This window comes from Acipenser ruthenus, chromosome 3 (assembly GCF_902713425.1).
Source record: "Acipenser ruthenus chromosome 3, fAciRut3.2 maternal haplotype, whole genome shotgun sequence".
NCBI classification, from domain to species: Eukaryota; Metazoa; Chordata; class Actinopteri; order Acipenseriformes; family Acipenseridae; genus Acipenser; species Acipenser ruthenus.
This window is the reverse complement of record NC_081191.1, coordinates 8,415,438-8,437,627: the sequence shown is the minus strand read 5'-3', so window position 1 is coordinate 8,437,627 and position 22,190 is coordinate 8,415,438. Positions and strand designations below refer to the sequence as shown.

General features: G+C 36.0%; 1 protein-coding gene across 3 annotated transcripts in view; it reads left to right on the top strand.

Annotated features, from left to right (window-relative positions):
* LOC117394690 (histone deacetylase 9-like) overlaps positions 1–22,190 on the top strand; it is a 213,959-nt gene that overhangs the window by 29,728 nt on the left and 162,041 nt on the right. Inside the window, exons 1-2 of one of the 3 annotated variants that reach the window (XM_033993142.3) lie at positions 11,303–11,375; positions 13,476–13,619. The exons of the other annotated variants lie outside the window; for them this stretch is intronic. Coding sequence (XP_033849033.3) covers positions 11,360–11,375; positions 13,476–13,619 — 160 coding nt within the window. The 5' untranslated portion in view covers positions 11,303–11,359. Of the gene's footprint in view, positions 1–11,302; positions 11,376–13,475; positions 13,620–22,190 lie in introns of those variants that run through there. 3 annotated transcript variants of the gene reach the window in all.

The following is a 22,190-nucleotide window of genomic DNA, read 5'->3' as shown; positions in this document are numbered from 1 at the left end:
TAGTTTCATGTTAAGGCCACTAATTATGAGAACTGAATACCAAATACAATACCATATTCCGATATTCAGTGCACAGCATACAGAACCTGAAAGTACATTTACAAAACGTCATTTAAGCAATGTTCAAAAAAGTTCTTAAGGATATTGTCAAATGACTGTTCATTAAAGATTAGAGGTTGACATTTTCTGTTGATCGACTAATCATCCGATCTATTAATCGATTAATCGATTAATCACACAGGTTTGCTAGTGATATGAAATTATATTGAAAGACAAGTCCAAGTAATACTGGTGGCATAACTTTGGTTTCAGAAGTGTGTGTGGGGAGTGGGGGTGGGGAACCGTTTCTGTAGCTGGGGCATGCATGAAAATTATTCTATCTAGGTTACACATAGTAATACAATTTAAAATAAACATTAATTTCATCCAGATTGGCGCCATTGAGTTTGCGAACTGCCTCTTCGAAGGTGGGGAGGGGATATTTCACCGATATGACCCAATGATCAAATAGAAAATATTTTATAGTATGGAGACCTTAGACATGAGAAATGGTATCATAATTGAGAGAATTCACAATAAAAAATGAACAGCTTGTAGAAACAGTTCTGTACTGCTTGACTCTGATTTCTCCCCATAATGCATTGATGCAGTGATATGTATGAAAACATTGTTGATGAGAAATGAACCTTTTAGGGCTACTGCAATGTGAGGGGGACATTTCCCCAACGTTGAAAACATGAGGGGAACATGCCTCTCTTATCTGTGTAAATGAAGTACCGGTATTAGTATTACCAGTATTTAAAGTACAAATAAACTTCTACTACTGTGTAACATTTTTGTTTTGGTCTGGAATGTTGCCTTCACCTTGGAAATGTTTGGGGACAACTGTTTGTAGGTTTGATGCTCAATGGAGAACATTAAACATATTGAGTCTTATTTTTCAGCAACAACTGAATTATGTTAGTAAGTGCAGTTTTCTGTGTGAATGTCAACACGATATCAGGTTGCAAATTATATTGAACTCATTCATAGGCCCTAATTAACGATTATCATTTATGCCACTGGATTTTTACCTAGACATGAAAGCAATTTACTGTTGAAATGCCAGTAAATTTGAATTGTTGTCTCTAAATGTCAAAAGCATTATCAAGATTAAACTGCATAATAAAGGAGTCATCGGAAAAAAAAAAGAAAAAAAAACTCCTTTACAAATGTGTAACTTTCTGTTTCTTAGTGCAAGACAATTTGAACTTTAAATATTTGAACAAAGGCCATTATTTGCTACAGTGTGAAATAGACCAGTATGAAATAGAGAAGTAACACCTCAATGGTTCTCTGTAACTATTTTTGTGTTTCAATCTGAAAAAAGGCTCAATAATGGGTTGTGCACAAGTATGCAGTAGGGTAGTTATGTGAGGGAAATATTAAAATGTTTACCACAGGCTTTTCATGCAGTGTAGTACTACAATAAAGAATGATTTAGTATTTGCACTCATAATAATAATAATGATGATGCATCTGTTTTTGTAATGTGACCCTGCATTAGCCAATTGGGATGCAAGTGTCAATCTAAGGGCTTAATAATTGTTTTTAATAAGTCAACCTGGTATTTCCCTCACAACATTTAGATAAGCCAGATTTGTTTCCACTTTTTAAGAGTACATAATTATATACCACCCAGGAAAGCAGCAAACAAATTAAGAAACATATTTCTTTTTTTTAACCCTTATCTCCTGCAATTCACAGAACTGTCCTAGGGCAATAGTTTAACTTTATGCTAACATGCATTAGTAAATTAGGTAACTCAAAATTGCCACATGTTCTTCATAATTGCTCTTTTTAATTCCTTCCTGTTTTTAAAAGTTTAGTTATATTGCAACATACAAAGGCTTAGACTTCTGTGTTTCATCTGTCTTTCCAGAACCTGCATATCACAGTTGTGTGCAAATCTTAACAACATATTTCTTACAATCCTTTGTTCTGTGTAGTGTTGATTTTAAACATGATAATACAACGCTGCTGCTAATCAAGGAAAACATGGGATTTTTGCTACGAGCATCCTAAATACAATAAAACAAATCAGTTGTTGTGTCAGTTGTACTGGTTCTTTTGACTGTCCTACTACATTAAATGAAGGACAACTCATGACACGTTTTAAAACATTGTCAACTCAGGTTGTTTCTATATTTGCAAAACTTTTTCCGGAAGCTTATATGTTGACTTTGAAAAAGGAAGTGATCAACCAATTTAGGAGGTGTGAAACCTACAAGGGCCACAGATTGAAAGTGTCACTAACATAATTGATTGAAATTCTGTCTGATAAAAGGAAGTGGACATTTTAATGGTAAATCAAACCAAAAAGTACCCGTCTTCTTCCCGTAACATTTACTGTACATGGAGGGGACAAAATGTCAGAATTACACATTATGGCAAATAGTTTGTAGTTTCTTTGGTGATGTCTTGGTTTGAATTTCAGTGCTAGTACCTTATACCTGAGTAATAAGTAATGGTCAGTCAGCACATGTTGAAGCCAGCATGGACATTCATTTAATTCACAATAACATTTTCAACTCATGTTCATTTCGCATTGTTTAAGATAAGAGTATTATCAAGCTTACATCCAACTGTGTGTTGCTATATCACACTTACATTTCCACATATAGAAAGCTGTATATCCAGTTATAATGAAAATTACCTTCTAAAGCCATTGGGAGTATCTGTAAGTATATGAAAGAAACATCTATGAAATAAAAATAAATAAAAGTGTGGATCACATCTGCCCAGAAGCGACCACAAATTGAATTGGAAAGCCACTTAACTATCTAAGACTGAGCAGGAATGGCACAAGAAGAGCTGACAAACAATCAATGTAGCATTCATCTCCCCAGTGCATACTTCAACAGTCAATATGGTTGAACAAACTGAGAAAAAAGGCATGTGGAAAGAAAAGGTAGACATAAGCTCTAAATAAGCAACATAGTTTGCATTCATAAGAAGAACAGATATAGCTCTCACTAAGCTTGAAATTGAAAACAACACAAACCATTCATCCTTAGTCTATCATTAAGCAATAGTTTATTTTGCCTCTTTTGATAGTCTTTGTTAGGATTCCATACTGACTGGAAAATCTAAGGTTTGCTTTACATTAACTGTTTTCCTTAAAGCGATTACCCCGCTAAATATATGGAGTTGACAGGCATTATAGTTTTTTACAAAGAGCACAAATCACTATATACACCTTATAAAGCCTTTATTTATGTGAACCAGCTTGCAGCACATATACTTGTGGATGAAAAACTTGTGACTCTTGAAGCTTGTGATTGACTCACTAGATTATTAAACATTTCTGTATGCCTTACTAAAAAAAAAAACAAACAAACAACAGTACACCCACCCACCCATTAGTTAATAATAGTAGGCCTTTTTTCATTTGATTTACAACATGTCCACATTTTTATTTATTTTTTATTCTGTGCTTGCAGGGATCATGGAATGCAATGTTTGCTTGATCGATTTAAAGAGGCATATTTTTATTGACATATTGTCACTTTATATCATGTCTGTTTTTTTTTTTTACCACAGCTGTTCTGTGTTGACAATCAGATGACTGTTTTAATAAACACATTCTGTACTTGTAAATAGCGTCAAGGTGTTGTACATCTATGTGGGACTGTATGTGTCACACAGAATCTCTGGAGTCGAAGGTTGGAGACCTTTACACTTAACTGGGATTATATTTTTCTCAAATGGTGCGATGTCTGTTCTGTGGGTAGTATTCATGCAGAAATGATTTGTCATTACTACTATTAAAAGATCTAGGAATGATCATTTATGACGCACATTGGTAAGGTTTGTCATGGTAGGCATACACTCAGATTCCTGTACTTTGTATTTCTTTTTTTTGGTATAAAAAATACACATCTGATTATTATGTCTCAATTACCTTAGTGGCGGTTAGTATTGCAATGCAGGAGAAACCTATGCAAAATGATAAGACTTTGAGTGAACAGAGCTCCCTGACACATGGTAGATTGTTATGCTTCAGATTTATTTAAATTTCAACCATATTAGATTTAAACTTCAGTTAGATTAATTTGATTATCTGGGTAGCTGGGAGATTAACATTGTGGCCATATAAAACAGTTTATACAATTAATAATTCAAAATACAATTTAGTCAATTACAGAAGAGAAAAGTCTCCTTAGGACTTGAAAGATAAGACTTGATAAAAGCCTTATAATATATTCATACTGAACTCAGAATGGATGTACTATTAACATTTAAACAAGTTTCCTCTATTAGTCAGAGGAGGAAATGAAAGTGTCTTTAGATTTCAAGGTTACAAAGAGATGTAACAAAAACACTGTCAGAATTAACTATATGACTAGGCTTGCTACTATTAGATTTTTATTTTTTTGCCAAATCGACAATTAATATCGACGTTTGTTTTAGAAAGAATTTACCATTTTTTTCGATCTTTATTTTTCAATTCAAACAGAGAATGGGTGAAATCGACCTTTATGCTTAAAAAAAAACCAGACTTTTTATGCCATTGAAAAATGTCTAATTTATCGAAACCCCTTTATCATATTCAACATGCAACAAAACCATGGTTACCAACATTCTGATTGAAATAACGTTTGATCACAGCGGAGCTATACCTTGTAAAGATCCTACACAAATTTAAAAATGGTCTCAAATAAACCGTAGAAAACGCTGCATATAAAAGTGTATTACACAGACTTGTATAGCATACATTTACAAGTAAAAATAATATGCACAGAACAAAACATAAGATAGTTGTACAGAACTAACTTGCATTTATTATTTATTTTAGTTTTACCAACGTTTATCGTATATAAATTTAATGTCAAACCCATATTTTTGGGGAATTCAATGTTTAATGAGCTTTACCGATTAATAGCGAAAAGAAGTTAGCCTAATTATGACAGAATCACAATAAAATATCTTCCAAGGCCAACAGCAGATGGGATATGTGGTCATCTGTTACACTTGCATTTCCTGGGTCATTTCACCACAGCAGTGTCGTCTGGGTCAAAGCATGTTACTGGTTGAACGCATGTCAGTCAACAGGGGAAGAAGCTAGGAGTGAGGACAATTTCACCCTCCAAGTGAACTGACCAAGCAAGTGTGAAACTTGCTGAAAGCATTACTATAAACAAATACATCTTTAACCAAGTGTAGTATCATATATCATGCTGTAAAATTAAAATACACATGTGAGACCTATATAAAAAAAATAAGTTCACAACAGGTCAAATTTCTGAAATGATGGGTCCCCGAGTGGATCATCCAGTTAAAGCGCTGCCGCTGGGAGCGCAGGATGAGTCGTACCGCTTGGACGGCACCAGTTCGTGTGGCTGCACTTTGCTGGGGACTCCTTCTCCTCATCGTATAACAGCGAACCCTACTGGCCAGACACCAAGCATATTCAGAGTGGATAAAAAGCAGGGCTGATTTCTGTTCTCTGGGATCGGTAGCCCGCCCACCTCTGCTCTGGATTGCTTGGTGTAAAAGCGATTCTGGCTTTAGGCTTTTATGCTCACAGGCCCTCAGAACATCTGTGCTGTGTGGGGACACTGCGGTGAGAGAAAAAAACATAATTGGACATTCCAAATTGGTAGAAAAATAAATAAAAATAATAATATATACAGTGCCGTGAAAAAGTATTTCTGTCTGATTTTCTGCATTTTTGCACTTTTTTCACGTTGTATTTGGTCAGATTTTTTTGTGGGTTGTAGTAGTATATAGAGGGAGTCTGAGAGAAAAAATGACACCAAAGTTTGGTGCTTCTTTCATTTGTTTCGTGTGCAAGGTAATCAAACATGCAATCTTCAGGTGTGAAAAAGTTATTGCCCCCCCTAGTTAACTCAACCCAATTAAAGGGATAATTAGGGTCAGCTGTTTGAGTACTTTGGTTAACAACCAGGCCTGATTTGGGCCAGCCCTGCCCAATATAAATTTGATTAACTTTGGCCCTTACCATCAGAGTGAAGTTGTCAGCACACAGGTTCTAGAGGCACATCATGCCACAAACAAAAGAAATTCCTGAAGACCTCCGGAAAAAAGTTGTTGATGCCTTTCAGTCTGGAAAGGGTTACAAAGCCATTTGTAAGGCTCTGGGGCTCCACCGAACCACAGTCAGAGCCATATTGTCCAAATGGAGAAAGTTTGGGACAGTAGTGAATCTTCCCAGGAGTGGCCGTCCTGCCAAAATCTCTCCAAGAGCAAGGCGTAAAATCGTCCAGGAAGTCACAGAGAAACCTAGAACAACATCCAGGGATCTGCAGGCCTCTCTCGCCTTGGCTAAGGCCAGTGTTCATGACTCCACCATCAGAAAGACACTGGGCAAAAATTGAATTCATGGCAGAGTAGCAAGGCGGAAACCATTGCTCACTAAGAAGAACATGAATGCTCGTCTCAAGTTTGCCAAAAAGCACCTGGATGATCCTCAAGAGTTCTGGAACAATGTTCTATGGACAGATGAGTCAAAAGTGGAACTTTTTGGCCGACATGGGCCCCGTTATGTCTGGCGAAAACCAAACACGGCATTCCACAGTAAGAACCTCATACCAACGGTCAAGCATGGTGGTGGTAGTGTCATGGTTTGGGGATGCTTTGCTGCATCAGGACCTGGACGCCTTGCCATCATTGAAGGAACCATGAATTCTGTTCTGTATCAGAGAATTCTACAAGAGAATGTCAGGCCATCCGTCCATGAGCTGAAGCTGAAGCGCAGCTGGGTCATGCAGCAAGACAGTGATCCGAAACACACAAACAAGTCTACATCAGAATGGGTGAAGAACAAGAAATTTAAAGTTTTGGAATGGCCTAGTCAAAGTCCAGACCTAAACCCCATTGAGATGTTGTGGCAGGACCTGAAACGAGCAGTTCATGCTCGAAAACCCACAAATGTCACTGAGTTGAAGCAATTCTGCATGGAGGAGTGGGCCAGAATTCCTCCACGGTGCTGTGAGAGACTAATCAATAACTACAGGAAGTGTTTGGTTGCAGTTATTGCTGCTAAAGGTGGCGTGACCAGTTATTGAGTCTAAGAGGGCGATTACTTTTTCACACAGGGGCATTTGGTGTTGCATAACTTTCTTTAATAAATAAATGAAATATGTATCAAATTGTTGTGTTATTTGTTCAGTCGGGGTCCCTTTTATCTAATATTAGGTTTTGGTTGAATATCTGATAACATTCAGTGTCAAAAATATGCAAAAATGCAGAAAATCAGACAGGGAGCAAATACGGAAGGCACTGTATATACATGGAATTATTTTCTTAACTACAATTACTTTACACTGGTGGTTGTGCCCCTCTTCTCATATGTAGTATACTTTCTGAGTTGAATAAATATATGTTGAAGTTAGCCAGTCAATGCTGTTTACTATATATTTCAATTCATGTATATTGCAGTCTATTACTATTGATGGAATATAAAATAAAATGTTCTGGAGTTGAGAACATCTCTAATGTTTTATTATTTAACTCATACAATCAGTGATGGTAATGACTAAAACACCTTGTAATATAAAGAGACATTTTCAGTTTAGCTAACTTCCTTTTAAGGGTAACCACAATTCTGACAACTGAAGGTAGGGGAATTCTTTTGGACAGAACCTGAACTTTATAAATAGGTTTTTATACAGTACTGTTGTACTGCATTTAGTGTGTCTAATGAAAGTGAATGATGAAATTATGGGTTCATTTGCCATATCTCAAACAATCTTAAAGTGTGTAATAAAACTCTAGGTCCTATTTGTGAAGCTTTTGCTCCAGTTTCCATTTTTTTCAATTTTTAATTTGTGTTCACACAATGCAGTTTGCAAGTGCACTCGGCTCATTTATATGGTGTGTGAACTGGATGTTTACAATATATTGCATATTGAAAGATGGTAGCAATTGATGTATTGCTCCATTTTTTAATACCATGTTTTAGACTATTACATATTGCTGTGGAAGAAAGAACTGGGGGAGCAATTCACCAATTTAATTAATACATTTCTTGAATACCTACAGACAGTAGGAGAATATGCAGTATTCAGTTACGCAATTCTGCACAGTTCTCTTACTGTTGGCATTAAAATAAGTAATTTGAGAAAATACTAAATATATTTTACCATTTTTATTAGTTTTGTCCGGTTGGCCTTGGATTTTGGTGTCTGACCAAATTTCTATCAGCGCTTCAGTTACTCACACTGCCCATGTAGTTTAGGATTACCAGACTTCCAGAGTGAAAAACTGGGATGGTTATTATTTTTTCAATTCACTGATGCCGTAGCAACTCCGAAGCCGTCAATATAACAGTATATAATAACACAATAAAAGTTAAAAAATTGAACACCGGGTGTATTTATTGCAGATCATAACAACTCATTATTTTCTAATCAAAACATGTTAAATGTTCAAAAAGCCAGATTTAAAAAAAAATAATAATAATAATAAAATAGATCAGCTATTACCGTTTAAACATGTGATGTACATAAAATCAGCATGAATAAACAAACAATCCATAAGATTGTTTATTGTATTTTTGAATGGTGCTAACACAACCTAATAAATTACACTGCCATATTAACTTGCTGAGCACACCGATACAATAGCAAAACCAGGACAATTTAACAATTGTACTGTTTCCGATCAGGACAAAAAATTAAGGATGATGTCTGATAACGCTAATGTAGTTCTCAGAGAAATTTTATTTTTTGCTGTAGTTGTTTCCTCAGAATGTGAACTAAACAATGCGCGAAATGTGTACTTCCGAGTGAGGCAGTTGATCACATTGAGGTTTAACAAGCGAACCACCTCTTTAGGTTTGTTTCCCAAGCAGACTTTGTTGTTCACACTTCACGCCAAACATACCGAACCGTACCGAGTGCGGACCAAACCCTCTAAACGGACCCAGTGTGAACATAGCCTTAAAGGAAAAAATAACTTGCGAATGTTGTTAAACTAGAATAAATAAATTAACTAGACTGGAGCCAAATCTCCTGGTGGTGCCCATGTTGGGCCTGGTTACTACTTGCATGGGTATTTTGAAAGAAAAAGCAGGCGCCACAAGAAGTGTTATTGTAGGTTTAGTAGGCGGAAATTAAGACACTGAAAAAGATGTTTAGTCTTCTTGACTTCCCTTTACATCTAAAATGATTAGTTTGAGATGCAGCATGCAATAATGCTCGGCAAACATACGTACCACATGGCTTGATGACAGTGCTACCATTACCACCACATAACATAACTATTTACCTCTTTCTCCTTTGCCTAAATCCAACTTCTAGCCCAGTCTGTCCTCCTATTAGAAGCGCTACTTTCATTCACCTCGTCCAGCCTTCTTATGACAGTGGATCACTGTCTACTGTCCAAAATGGGTTTGGATGTAATGTTATTGTTGAGATTAAGCCCCAAATCTGCTGACTGGCAACATTCTCTTGGCTTTTTCTGCCTAGCTTGACAAAATAGATATTGTGACCACGATGAGCATAACATGTTAATTCAGTCTTCAAAAAGTGCTCCAGTATTCTCAACACCTGATCATGTTTCCTGCTGTACATTTTCTGTGCCATGAGGTAATGTCATTTAGCGATTCCCCTGCTGTTAGCACCCATATGGTGGGCTTGCTCTGCAAGACAAAGATTGAGACTTGGTAGTGACAGACTTTTTATGTGCAAAAATCATATTAAGGAAAATGTTTTATTGAAAGCTGTTTATGCCAATCAAAGTTCATTTAAGATCCATGCCTCAGGTAAACCCACCCCGACCTGATAAATAGATTATTATAAATCACCTAAATGTGCTTACTGAGGGCCTTTATGTATATTATGTATTCTTCTGTTATGTATTCAACATAAATCCATCTGGGTTTGTACTGGTGTTACCTGCTTTAGAATCTTGTGATCTTTGTGAAATCATCAGGTAGTTTTACTTCCTGGCTGGTTGATGTCTGATGTCAGGATGACTTTTAAGGCAATGTGATGGTCTTCCAATGACTTCAGGATGGTCTCCAAAGTAATCTGGTTAAGTTTGGGGATCAGGTCAGCACTTTGTTTCTGTCAGAAATATTCAACATTTTAAAAAAACACAGACCAGTGGAGAATAGGTAAACATTAACTACTTTTGTGGAATTGAATACGTCTGTCTACATGCTGTTGATATTGGTTATAGTAACCTTCTGCTTATAATGATACTAACACCTGTACTTAATTAGTCATTTAGCAAACACTTTTATCCAAAGTGATTAACAGAGACTAGGGGGTGAACTATGCATCAACAACTGCTGCTGCAGAGTTACTTGCAATAGGACCTTGGTTTTACATCTCATCCAAAGGATGTAACTTATAGATTTTTTATTGTGAGTTGTGACATAACAACCATTTCTAGTAGTGTTTGCATTCCGGCAACAATAGGGCCTGTGTCGAGAGTTTGTTTGCATGGGTGAGGAGATGTGTGTTTTGAAGCAAAGGTTGGGCTTTGGAACAGAATTTTAAAGCGGACAGGTTAAACACCACAATGATACATCTAATTCCAGTGCCACATACGACCTGATTTTTTTCATTCCGTTTTCTTCATTTCTTGCCAATCACAGTTAACAGCTTTATATGGTCTTCCTTATGCAATGTTATTTTAAAGCAGGTTATACGAGTATGACGCACAACAATTTGCATTCACCTCCTATTGTGATATAAATAGCAGCATGTCTGATATGCATACATAATCAAACCTGCAGTATCTCAGTAAGATGTCTTCTTAATCCCATTGTGGGCTGTCAGCCATATGGACAAATATCTGTTGCTTTTTTATTTTTGGTGCCCCTAAAGGAAACTGCCAGGTTTTATTGTTTACAAAATACATCAGAAACACATTAATTCTTTCAGGATTCCATGTTTTCTCAATCTTTCTGAGATGAGTGTAAAACTATTACTTTGATGATATTTTAATAACCTGTTAAACACCAGGCTGTTGGCCTATAATCTGTCTTCTGTCTTTTGCTGAAATTATATTGTAGACTGGTATTTAAAGTATTAATCACACAATCCATTTTAAGGAGGCCTAACCATTTATTTCATTTTAGTGAATTCAGTGACATGGAAACTCTGATATGAATTATTATGATTTGTATCTTTGTTTCCATAGTAAAAACAATAGCAAACAGCTAAAGCAAAAACAAATGTATTTTAAGTGTCTATATATCAGGTGCTTTTATTGACAGGAGGGAGTGACAAATCTAGCGAGGGCTAACCACTTCCTTTAATTGTTTGCTAATACTTGGAGATGCAAATGTCCAGAGAAGTCTGTTGTATACGTAAACGCTGCATGTCAAGTTACTTGCGCGACCATGAAAAGTAGGACAGGTAAGTTAGTACTCTTTAAGTACTGTATTATATTAAATTTTTCAGTTTATGTATTTCTTGTAGTAAGATTATGTGATTTGAAGTGTGGGTACTTACATTTCAGACGAAAAACAAACAAAACAAAAAATTCCAGTTATTTTATTTCCTCAGTTGTAACAGAGCCTGTGGATAATGTCATATATCAAATCATTAGTATTTGTTAATCCTTTGATTTCCTGAATGCTAAAAATGGAATAGCTATTGAATTAAAAACTATATGATACAGTACTTTAAATACATAAGTGCCGAACATCGAAAAAAATTGACTGCAAACAGACTACTAAATCTTGTTGCCGAACAAATACAAAATTGTTCAGTTCAAGTTACTATGTTTTTTCTAAAGCTTATTGCTTGCATTTACCATTATTGCCAATGGTTTTCACTGTGCTTTACCACTGCTTTCTGGATGATTTTACTACTTTACTACACTTTGCTATGCTTTAACCATTTATGAACTTCAAAATGTGTTGGTCTAGAAAAGTTTGTCTACTAGAAGGTTTTTTCATTTATTGCATTAATACTTTTTACTGCACATTTTCTCAACAAATGTCCTTCAAACCATACTTCCAAAGCATTTCATCAGGTCTTTAATTGTTGTCTCTTTTTAAACTGAGGCTATAACACATTATTGTTATAAAACTAAAAAACAAACACAATATATATATAAGTGCTTTGATTTAATATGGCTTACCAGTATATAGCAGCAGGACTATCTACTATGATTTACTGTGGCTTTCACCACACTTTTCTACCATGCACAGCAAAACCTTACAGCACTTTCCTTTATTTCACTTAGCTATGCTTTTACCATGGTGTATTGCTGCTGTCTGTTAGTCACAAGCTGTAGAAGTGTCCCATTTAGGGATGAGGCGGGGGCACAGTTTCTTATGGGAGGGCGACAGGTGATGATGATGACTGTTTAAAATATGTATTCTTTGTTAGTTATTTGAAAGGACAGCATATTATATCTACTTCTAGCAACGTGGAAGTGAGTGGGAGTGTAATTTCTGTGTCTGAGCTGGAGACAGATTTATAGGATGATTTTTAATTTAATTGATTTGGCGATATGGATTTTTAAGGCAGCTTTTATAAGCATGGAGTAGGCTTCCTGTAGTTTTACTTTTATGCACTTATTATTTCAATAAAAACACCTGAAACATCTGAATATGCCTACCTGCATCAATTCACTGTTGCTAATGTTTTAGAAAAGGAAGCTTTGCATTTCAAGGACTATGGCAGGACAGCTGCTATTCAGTGGTATTCACAGGCCGTGTGGAGATCAAGACAATAACATAGTTGAGAAAAAGGGTAATGATATTCTGTATAGCCTCTTCTGCACAGTACTTTCAGGCGCACATTCAAAAGGACTATATCAGTCAGATTCATATTGTATTAAGATTTTTCGATTATAGGGAATCTCAGGGGATTTCATATAAAAAATGATTAAGCCATTGTGCTGATGCCCCATTGTAAACAGATTGTAGCAGCTTGCTGCTGGGGAGTACCTTTATTCTGATGTCAAGGAACAGTCACAAAAGAGTCCAATCTGACAAGACAGCATGTCTACGTTGTTGACAGCCCCTCTACTTTTAACACAAATAAGATATTTATGGTTGTTGCAGTATAAGAATAATAGACCCCATTTTTGTTTTTTGCACCAGTACAAAGTTTTTTGGCAATATTTATTTAAAAAAAAAAAAAACTAGTAATAATGTGGTCCATAACTTCAAAACAACAATATAATGTAGAGTAAAGTTTCGGCAAGTTTCTTCATGTTTGTCAATACTAACTTTCTTACAAGAAAAACACTAGTTTTGTACATTAAAATAACTATTTAGGTTGCTTGAGTCTTTCTGGTCTGTTGTGTGTAAATAGCCCCCGAAATGTGTTCACCACATCACGACTGCAGGAAATAGCAGTAGGTTATATGAAGAACGGTGAAACACCCTTTGCTAAATTTAACGCCTCAGACAGGTAGGCAAATACAGAACCGCTGAAGAATTCAATCAAGGCTTCCTGTTCTTACATTTAGTGGTTTATTTTTCTTATCTTCTGCTGAAGCTATTTTAGAAAAAAGGAGACCTGGTTACAATGCAGAGGTGCCTTTCCAGAGAGAGCGTACCTACCCACGAGATTACAGAGGCCTAGATGGGAGTCATGTTCCTTATACACCAACCATGCACTGGTACAGATACTGGGGTTATGGTAAGTTAGTTCCTGACGCTATGCCTAAGTTGAATCACCATTCTCTTTTCCAGCTGCTTAATCCTATATAGGTATCTTATTTCTGTTTATATTTCAGAAACTTTTTTTTACAGTGTTTGTTTAAAAATACTTTATTTCTAAAATACTACAGTTTCTTAAATGTCTTCAATTTCCTACCTGTAAATATCATGTTATACATTTTCGCTATGAATCTCTATTGTTGTTTGTGAATAGATCATTATTTACCTTGCTTAATAACTATTCCAGAAAAAAAAAATCAACCTTGGAAAGAGTACGTGTGTGTGTTTTTTTTTTTTTTTTTTTTTGCAGTGTTTGAATGTTATTTTGGAAGGGCTAAAAAACAAAAAGCATTTTAACTAGCTGCAATAAATAAATAAATAAATAAATAAACGTACAAATATTAATAACTAGAAAATGTTTTGTTTTATATATGCAGGTAATATAAATGTAACAGTGGTAACTTTTATACAGATATAAATTCATACTACATGATCCCTCCTTTTTCTAGTGGCCAAATAAGTGCCTGTGTTAACTATTAAATGAAAAAGGATTTAAATAATTTGTAAACATAATTTGTAAACGCAATGCACTTCTGTATTAACTGTTCATTCTGTGCATAGTGAGGTCACCATGGAGATATGACGTCTGAGGTCACACACTTTAGTTCAGAGGCTGTGCACGCACATACAGGCTCAGAGCTGGCTTAGAGTGCTGCTCAGGTGTAAACGTGTGGCTCAAATCATAAGAATATTTGAATCTCATCGACCCTAAGCCAGCTCGGGTTAGAGTTTTAGTATAAATGCACTGTGATTGTGCTGCGTGGTATGCTAATTAGGTGTAGATCAAATATGCCTTTTTTTCTATTTACATGTATAAAATCCTACAACATGAATTGCTGCAAATAGGAGAATTTATTTTGTTGAAATTGTACGAATATTTCTACTTCCAATTTGTTTTGTATTCACATTCTTGTCACTACAGGTACCTATTATAGTTCTGATGATGTTTACAGTGGTTAATGCTATCCACAACTCCATGAATATATACCATTCAAGCTAATAAGATCTTTTGAATACCACCTACTGTTTCCTCGAAAAATACTTACTGGCAGTGATGAATCATTATCACTACTTCTTAGAATTACTACAGTAATGTTTTGTGGTTATGTTGGCCCCTAAGTACAAAGTACTGTCACCTCAGAATTAATCTTTCTTTAACCCCTGATGTACAGTACAGTAAATACTCATTTGCCTTTGCTTCAAGTAGCGAAAGGATTGTGTGATGCATCCAGTCATTTTTGTGGGACACTGTTTCTGAAGATAATTTTTTGTGATTTGTGTCATTGTCCTGATTCAAACTACAACTGTTCTTAAGAGTTCATACATTCAAAAGATTCTCTTTATTAATTGTCTAGTCTTCTCTGAGAAGTCAATAAATGTCAACAACATCTTAAGTTTTAAAAAGTTATTGATTTTCTGTTATTAAAATGATTAGTTTAAACTATCTTAATGTCAGTACCCCCTCGGACTGCTTTGAAATGGGCATGCTTCGACTGTAGTTCGGGCCTAATGTGGTCTATTGGATTATATGACCATTCTACCCACCAGAGGAGTCAGCAAAATGACTAGGTGTTGAGTTTTATGTAAAAAAATAAAAAAATAAAAAATATTCTGCTACATTAAGCCTAATAGTTGTGTACCAAGTACTGTGTTTGTAGAAGTCCAGGTTAAATTTGTGTGTATGATTTGTCTGTCCGACTGACTGCTTGTCTATATGTCGCACATTTTTACATACTGTTTCGCTTGTCCAGTTGTGATTAAACAAAGGACGTTCTTTAGCACAAGCAATTGAATGTAATCCAGGGTATATGAATGCAGTCTGTCTGCCCAAGTGCCTTTGTCTTTACTTAGTTTAGACATTAACAACTCAGGTGCCTCAGTGTTTATGTCTCACTCAGTGATTATTTTTTTACTTTACCCACTTAGAAGTATTGTGCATCCTCTTTGACATACATAGGATGCGATAGTCGGACCTTTCTCAAAATCTTTTGAAAATGACTCCTTCCAGCGTTATAGTCATAATTAGTTTTAGGTACAGTACCTAAGAATAAGAGGAATTTCATTTGTGGTTTTAGTGAAACCTGATGTCCATTTGTTTTCAGTAGAATTGCTACATGATATATAAGTCATCTTAGATCACTATTTTACAAGATGACTATTTTATTGGAAAATCTCCAATCAGATGCCAAGGAAAAACGTATTAGTAGGTGCTGTATTTACAGGAAATAGTTCACATTTAAATTACATAACAATTGCCTTTGACGATGACATTTAAGAATCCCATCATTAGCTTAGCCACCCACTGTAAGCACCAGAATGGGATTTCAGATGTAGGAGGCAAACCTAACTGAGTGTTTTTGTGCAGTATTTAAATGTATGTATTTTTTTCTTTTCTTTGTCCACAGAAGCAAGGCTTTTTAAGTTAGTAGTGTTCATATTTATGACTTCTGCTATTAGAGAGAGTCTATTTATCAAATACTATTTACACTTTAATGCATGTTCCTATTTATAGTTCTCTAATTGCCTTTTTTGCTTAGCATTTAAGAAATTGATACCTTAAATACATTTTCCTATGATTAAAAAAATGTGATTAAAAAGCAAATATAACGTTAAAATTGCAGGAGGTGGATCTACACTGTATATTGAGCAACAGACTGCTGCTATCTGTGGTATCAAACTGGCTATGGCAGAGATGGAAGAAATGGATCTGTTATCTGTAGATAGCAGCTGTATCAAACCACAGGCTAAAAACAGTTTTGAAAACAGCAAGATGTGCCTCTTTGAGGGATTTTTATAAGCTAGTGCAAGTTTCCGGACTGTGGATGGCGGATGGCGTAACACTGCAGTTTCTTATGTGTCATATTTTTTGAGTGCTACTGCTACCCAGTTGTTGCTTCCTTCACATCTGCAGTTTCTTCACAGAGATAACAAAACGAATACAGGGAGGATAATAGTTAGCGTAATAGAAGGGAATCAGCAAATGAAAAGTTAATCCAAATAGAATTGTCCCAACGCGATTAAGTTTTTCCAAAATCATAGAGCAACCACCAGATAGTTGGTATGTTTTCAGCTATGTGATTCATGTCTAGAAACAGTTCTGTGTTTTGTGTGTTTTTTTAACTCCAGTTGTAAACACGCTCTGAAATATGGTTCCTTGGTCTCTACCACAGACAGAGGCTCTGGAACAATTTTTATAGTGGGGGTGCTGAAAGCCATTGAACAAAACTGTGTGGTCCAGTGGTTAAAGAAAAGAACTTGTAACCAGGAGGTCCCCGGTTCAAATCCCACCTCAGCCACTGACTCATTGTGTGACCCTGAGCAAGTCACTTAACCTCCTTGTGCTCCATCTTTCGGGTGAGACGTAATTGTAAGTGACTCTGCAGCTGATGCATAGTTCATACACTCGAGTCTCTGTAAGTCGCCTTGGATAAAGGCGTCTGCTAAATAAATAAATAATAATAACCCCTGCATATGATGGAAGCCATGCAAAGCCGCACCCCCAGCACCCCTAGTTCCAGTGCCCCTGACCACAGACATCTGTAACCGTGTTTACAGTCTAATATCACACAAGAGTTTTGTAACATTACACAAAACTAGTACCCTTAAAATGCAATGCCACAAAACAGGTTGTGAAAACCTGTTGTTAAAAGCAGTGCTACCACATCAATTATAAACACGAAAGATATCCGATTTGAAAACACAGCAAATATACAAAAGCCATAAGCATCTTGAGCTAGGATTAAGATCAATCAAACCAAAACTGTTTAGCTAATCTAAATACCCACAAAAGTATCCATCCTTGCTTTTTAGCATAGAAGACCTTTATGTTGAATAAATAACATTGTAGTGTACTGAATTCCATCAAATGTAAGTTTAAAAACTTTGCATGAATGATACATACTTAAATTCAGGATATCCCTGAAAACAAGATGCTAGCATTTATCAGCACTATTTCTAAAACTAAACAGTTCCTTTTGTAGTCATGTAGGTCACAAATATAGATTTAGAAAAAAGGAGACCTGGTTACAATGCAGAGGTGCCTTTCCAGAGAGAGTGTACCTACCCACGAGATTACAGAGGCCTAGATGGGAGTCATGTTCCTTATACACCAACCATGCACTGGTACAGATACTGGGGTGTTGATAGTTAAAGTGGCTACTAATCTGGCAGACTTGGGGTTTTGATAACTTGACAGCAAGTGCAGTTTACCTGGAGATTCTCAGCAAATACAAAATGAACAGGACTGTATAATACTTTGATTGAGAGTAGTGAACCCTTACAGTTGGAACTGCACAATACAAGTGCTGTACTGTTAATATACATACATATTTATATGAACCCTTTAAGGTACAAGGGACATATGTGTCCCACAAATAACAAATGGTGCCAATTTATTTTTGCAAGGAGGTGCACGAAACAGGGTTTAAAATGTACTGACAGGTTGGATCTGGTCATCCAAATAGTCAGTTTCCTCCTCATGATACTTGAGTTACTGTCAAATATATTTTAAGAAGACATTTATTTGCTAACATTCATATTTCTCTTCTTAATTAATAATGCACATGTTTTGCACAATAGTTAGTGCAACTGACAACTATAAATGTTTCTGAAGTGGTAATAATATCATTGTGAATCTGTGCATTCCATTGCATTGTGTATTTTGTATGCAGAAACAAGTCTTTCAGTAGCAGTTAGTCTTTATGTAGCCTGCATCGTGGTGTTTGTCTGGAAAGCATGCTATATTTAATGGTAGGTAATTGTGTGTATGGCTGGTTGAACATGTTTTCATAAGTAAAGTATGTTGTGGATTTCAAAGAGGAAGCACCCAATAAGAGTATCAGCTTTCCATATTTCAGTATTTTATTTATAAAAATGCATGATCCTTTCCCACCTCTCTGTTGAGTCACTAAAGAGGGAATTCAACTGAAAATGAGGTAGCAGAATACATCTGTAATAAACACAATTTCCATAGTCGAGGAGAATAGAGAGAGTGGATTAGGGTATGTGCCATTGTTTTTCTTTCCTGTTAATATCCAATAAACCATGTTGTTTATGGAGCTCCTCCTGGTCTGGATTAAAACTTATTTGGTATGAAGGTGGTAGGAGATGAATCAAATTACACCCCTGTACAATTTCTTGATATTAAGAACCAAGCAGCAGTGTGATGCCTAAACGTCTTATTTGCTGCCACTCAGTAGTTGGGTTGGGTTCAAAGTTTTCAGAATGAATCAATGTGAGATATAAGTCAGGACATTGCCCAACTGCACTGGTAATTCTTATTTTATTTTGTAGGTATTTTATAAAAACAATTCACGGGGAAAGGGACCAAGTCAGCATGAATTGAATAACCATTTCCAGTGTTTTTTTGGTGTTATTGGAAATACACACTGTCATTTTTTTCTGTCTGGGATGTTTTATTGGTTTTTATCAGTTAAAACCAAAAATCTGAAGTTGTATAACACTGGATGTTGTAGGTGGACTGATCATTAAAGTTGAACACACCATCATGCCTGAGGTAAAGGAGGTGTCAAAGATAATGCAGGCCTTTTTTAAAGACAGCTTCAGAGGTAGGTACTTTTTATAACGTGGTTAAACAATATGTAAAACATTAACACTTACATGTGAAATAACAGTTGTTGTTTTTTTTTTATAAACAACAGCTTGTGCACCAATGAAACTGTAAAATAAAATTATATGGATGGCATTTCCCATTCATGAAATGACTGATTGGAGTATCAGGCTTTTGGGAATAGTATTCTGCAATTCTGTCTGCCTACCAGAATTCAACACACATTCAATTTAATGGGAGCTTGTATGAATTTGCAAAAGTTGACCCTTCTTTTCCAGTTATCTTACAAGGTGCTATGTTTAAAAAACCTGCTAAATATGTTGTTGACCATGATGTTGACCTCTGACCTAATAGTAACCCTATAATAAGTGAAAAGGAATTTCACTTCTTCAACACTCCTACTTACCTCACAGTCAATACATACAGCATGCAAGATTGCAAAAGAGAATATCATTCTCAAAGGAGGACATATGGATAACAATGTCAGACAACCTCAACATAACTCATTTTACTTTAAGCAAGTGGAATAATTTTATTGACCTATTAAGACTGCTGGAGAGGAACATGCTTTTTATAAAAATCATTAATCATTTTTTGTAAAAAGTGTCTCCTGTATGAAGTCTGTCTCCACTCAGTTTGCTTCAGTGGTCTTTCATTGACTCATAGAGGTCTGAAGACATGTGGATTATCATCTTTAAAGACTATATAGAATGCCAAGATAATGCTCATCAGTCATCAGTCACAACAATGTATAGTCCCCAACCCATCACATACCACCATTTCCCTTTCCACTGTCACCACCCACTCCAAGCGATAAGCTTCACTGGAGCCTCTCCAGAGGTAAGCAAATCCACTGAGGAATCCATTCCATGGCAGCTATCAGTAGTCCTTATCTCCTGCCCCATACTCCTGTGCATGCAAGTATTCCTGTTGCCATTTGAAATCAGGGCTTTCCGAATAGCAGTTTGGCCTCACAATCCCAGTCTTTTTCCGTAGTTGCACTGATGGTGATGGTTCCGAAGACTAAAGTTGTGTTTTAGTGCAAGAGATCATGCTGCTGTGTACAAGAAATGTATTGTTTTACATTTGCTGTATCCTGTGTCGTCCCTATTGCAGAGATCATTTTCATCAAATGGAGAATATAATCATTTTACAAACAATGCAGTGTTATGTACAGATCATGCTGCATCCTGCAATAATGCTGGTGCTCTCATTAATTGTGTATTTAATAGACTTACCTTTGGAAATTCCTTTCTGTCTGTAGAACTCATCTTGGCTGCTCACCATTCTATTGCAGGTTTTTTTCTTCCAACATTTTTTTTTTTTTTTTTTGCAAGTCACAATAATCCCAAAGTTCTGGGACATTTTGTTCTAGTGATGTCCCAGACTTGAACCTGTAGCACAGCATGACTTGATGCTGTGGTTGGTAATGGTGCAAAACAAGTCTAGTGATATTCTTGAATTATTTTGCAAAATAGACTTCCTTGCTCTTGGACAGTGGTTTGTGACCAAGTCAACATGTGTGGCTACATTAGGATGACCACCCGTTCCTCATTATAAGAAACTGTTCCAAGTATTTGGTTTCAGAATGACTGAGGGGAGATTTGCTGTTCATAATTTACCCTGTGCAAAGTAATAGTCACCGGCTGGCAGTATTCAGGAGTGGATCAGGATAGTTGCCAATGGTTAGGTTGCCTGTTTGTAATTGTCTTTATTTATTGTTTTCAGTTTGATTTAACTATTATTATTATTATTATTATTATTATTATTATTATTATTATTATTATTATTATTAAAGGTAGCTCAAGGAATTTGAAAAAACTATATTAGTCTGCATAAACACCACCAGTCTGACACATGACAACCAGTTTACCATAAAAAAACGCTACTGCCAAAAATAACTGTGTGTGGGATTTTAAGGAAAACCGTTAATGTCACCTCTACAAAAGTTAGGTATCATTAGAGTCTGAATACTGTTTAAAAACCTGGTTTACTGAATTAGAAATGTCAGATCGAGACGTGTTTTATGCATCTTTCTTCTTCAGGCTGGATCTTGTGATCTATGACTAGACAGTTGCTCTTTGTGGAATATGTGTGCCCTCTGCTGGAGACCTGACAGTTACAGTACAACCAGAAGCTATCAGGCAGACATAAGTAAAACACATGAACAGGTTATATTTGTTAGGCAGGGCTCAATGTTTGCAATTATTTTACCAATTCATTGAATAACATTTGCAGTGATATTTGTTTATACCTGCTGTAGGGTGACCTCTTATGGTGTTGAGAGTGTCATGTCACACATTCTGCTTATGACACAAACAGGTTGCAAGAGCCAATTCTCTTATAACCATAAGAGGTCGTCCAGCCGCACATATAAGCCTATTATAAGTCATGACTTCTAAACAAAACAAAATCTGAACACTTAATAAAGATTTAATATGTTTATATATATATATACTTTTAAACATAAATGGCAAGAAAGAAGAATAATCATTGTTGGTCTAGAATGTTTTTGAATATAAAGATGAATATGAGGTGTCCCGAATATCTATTGTGCCTAGGTAAATATATATAAATTACAAAACAATTGGCAATTTACTGTAATTATTATGTGTCTTTGCAGGACTGAATGTTAAACTTGAAAGACATAATCATTAACTCTGGTTACAAAGTCCTAGCTGATCTGGAGTCCCAGTGCAGCTGTTAAACGAGTTCAGACTGCAGTGCTGCCCTGTGTGCTGAGCACATTCCTGTCTCCACAGGAGGGATATCAGGAGAAAAACTGTTGCCCAGTAGGGAAATCCCAGGAGAGCTGTAGCTCTTCAGGCCTGCTGGGCTCTTGAAGTGAAAGAGTAGTCTGGATTGTTAAACTCTAGTAACCCTGTTACACTGGATTTAAAATTAAGTGCTGATCAAGTGGTA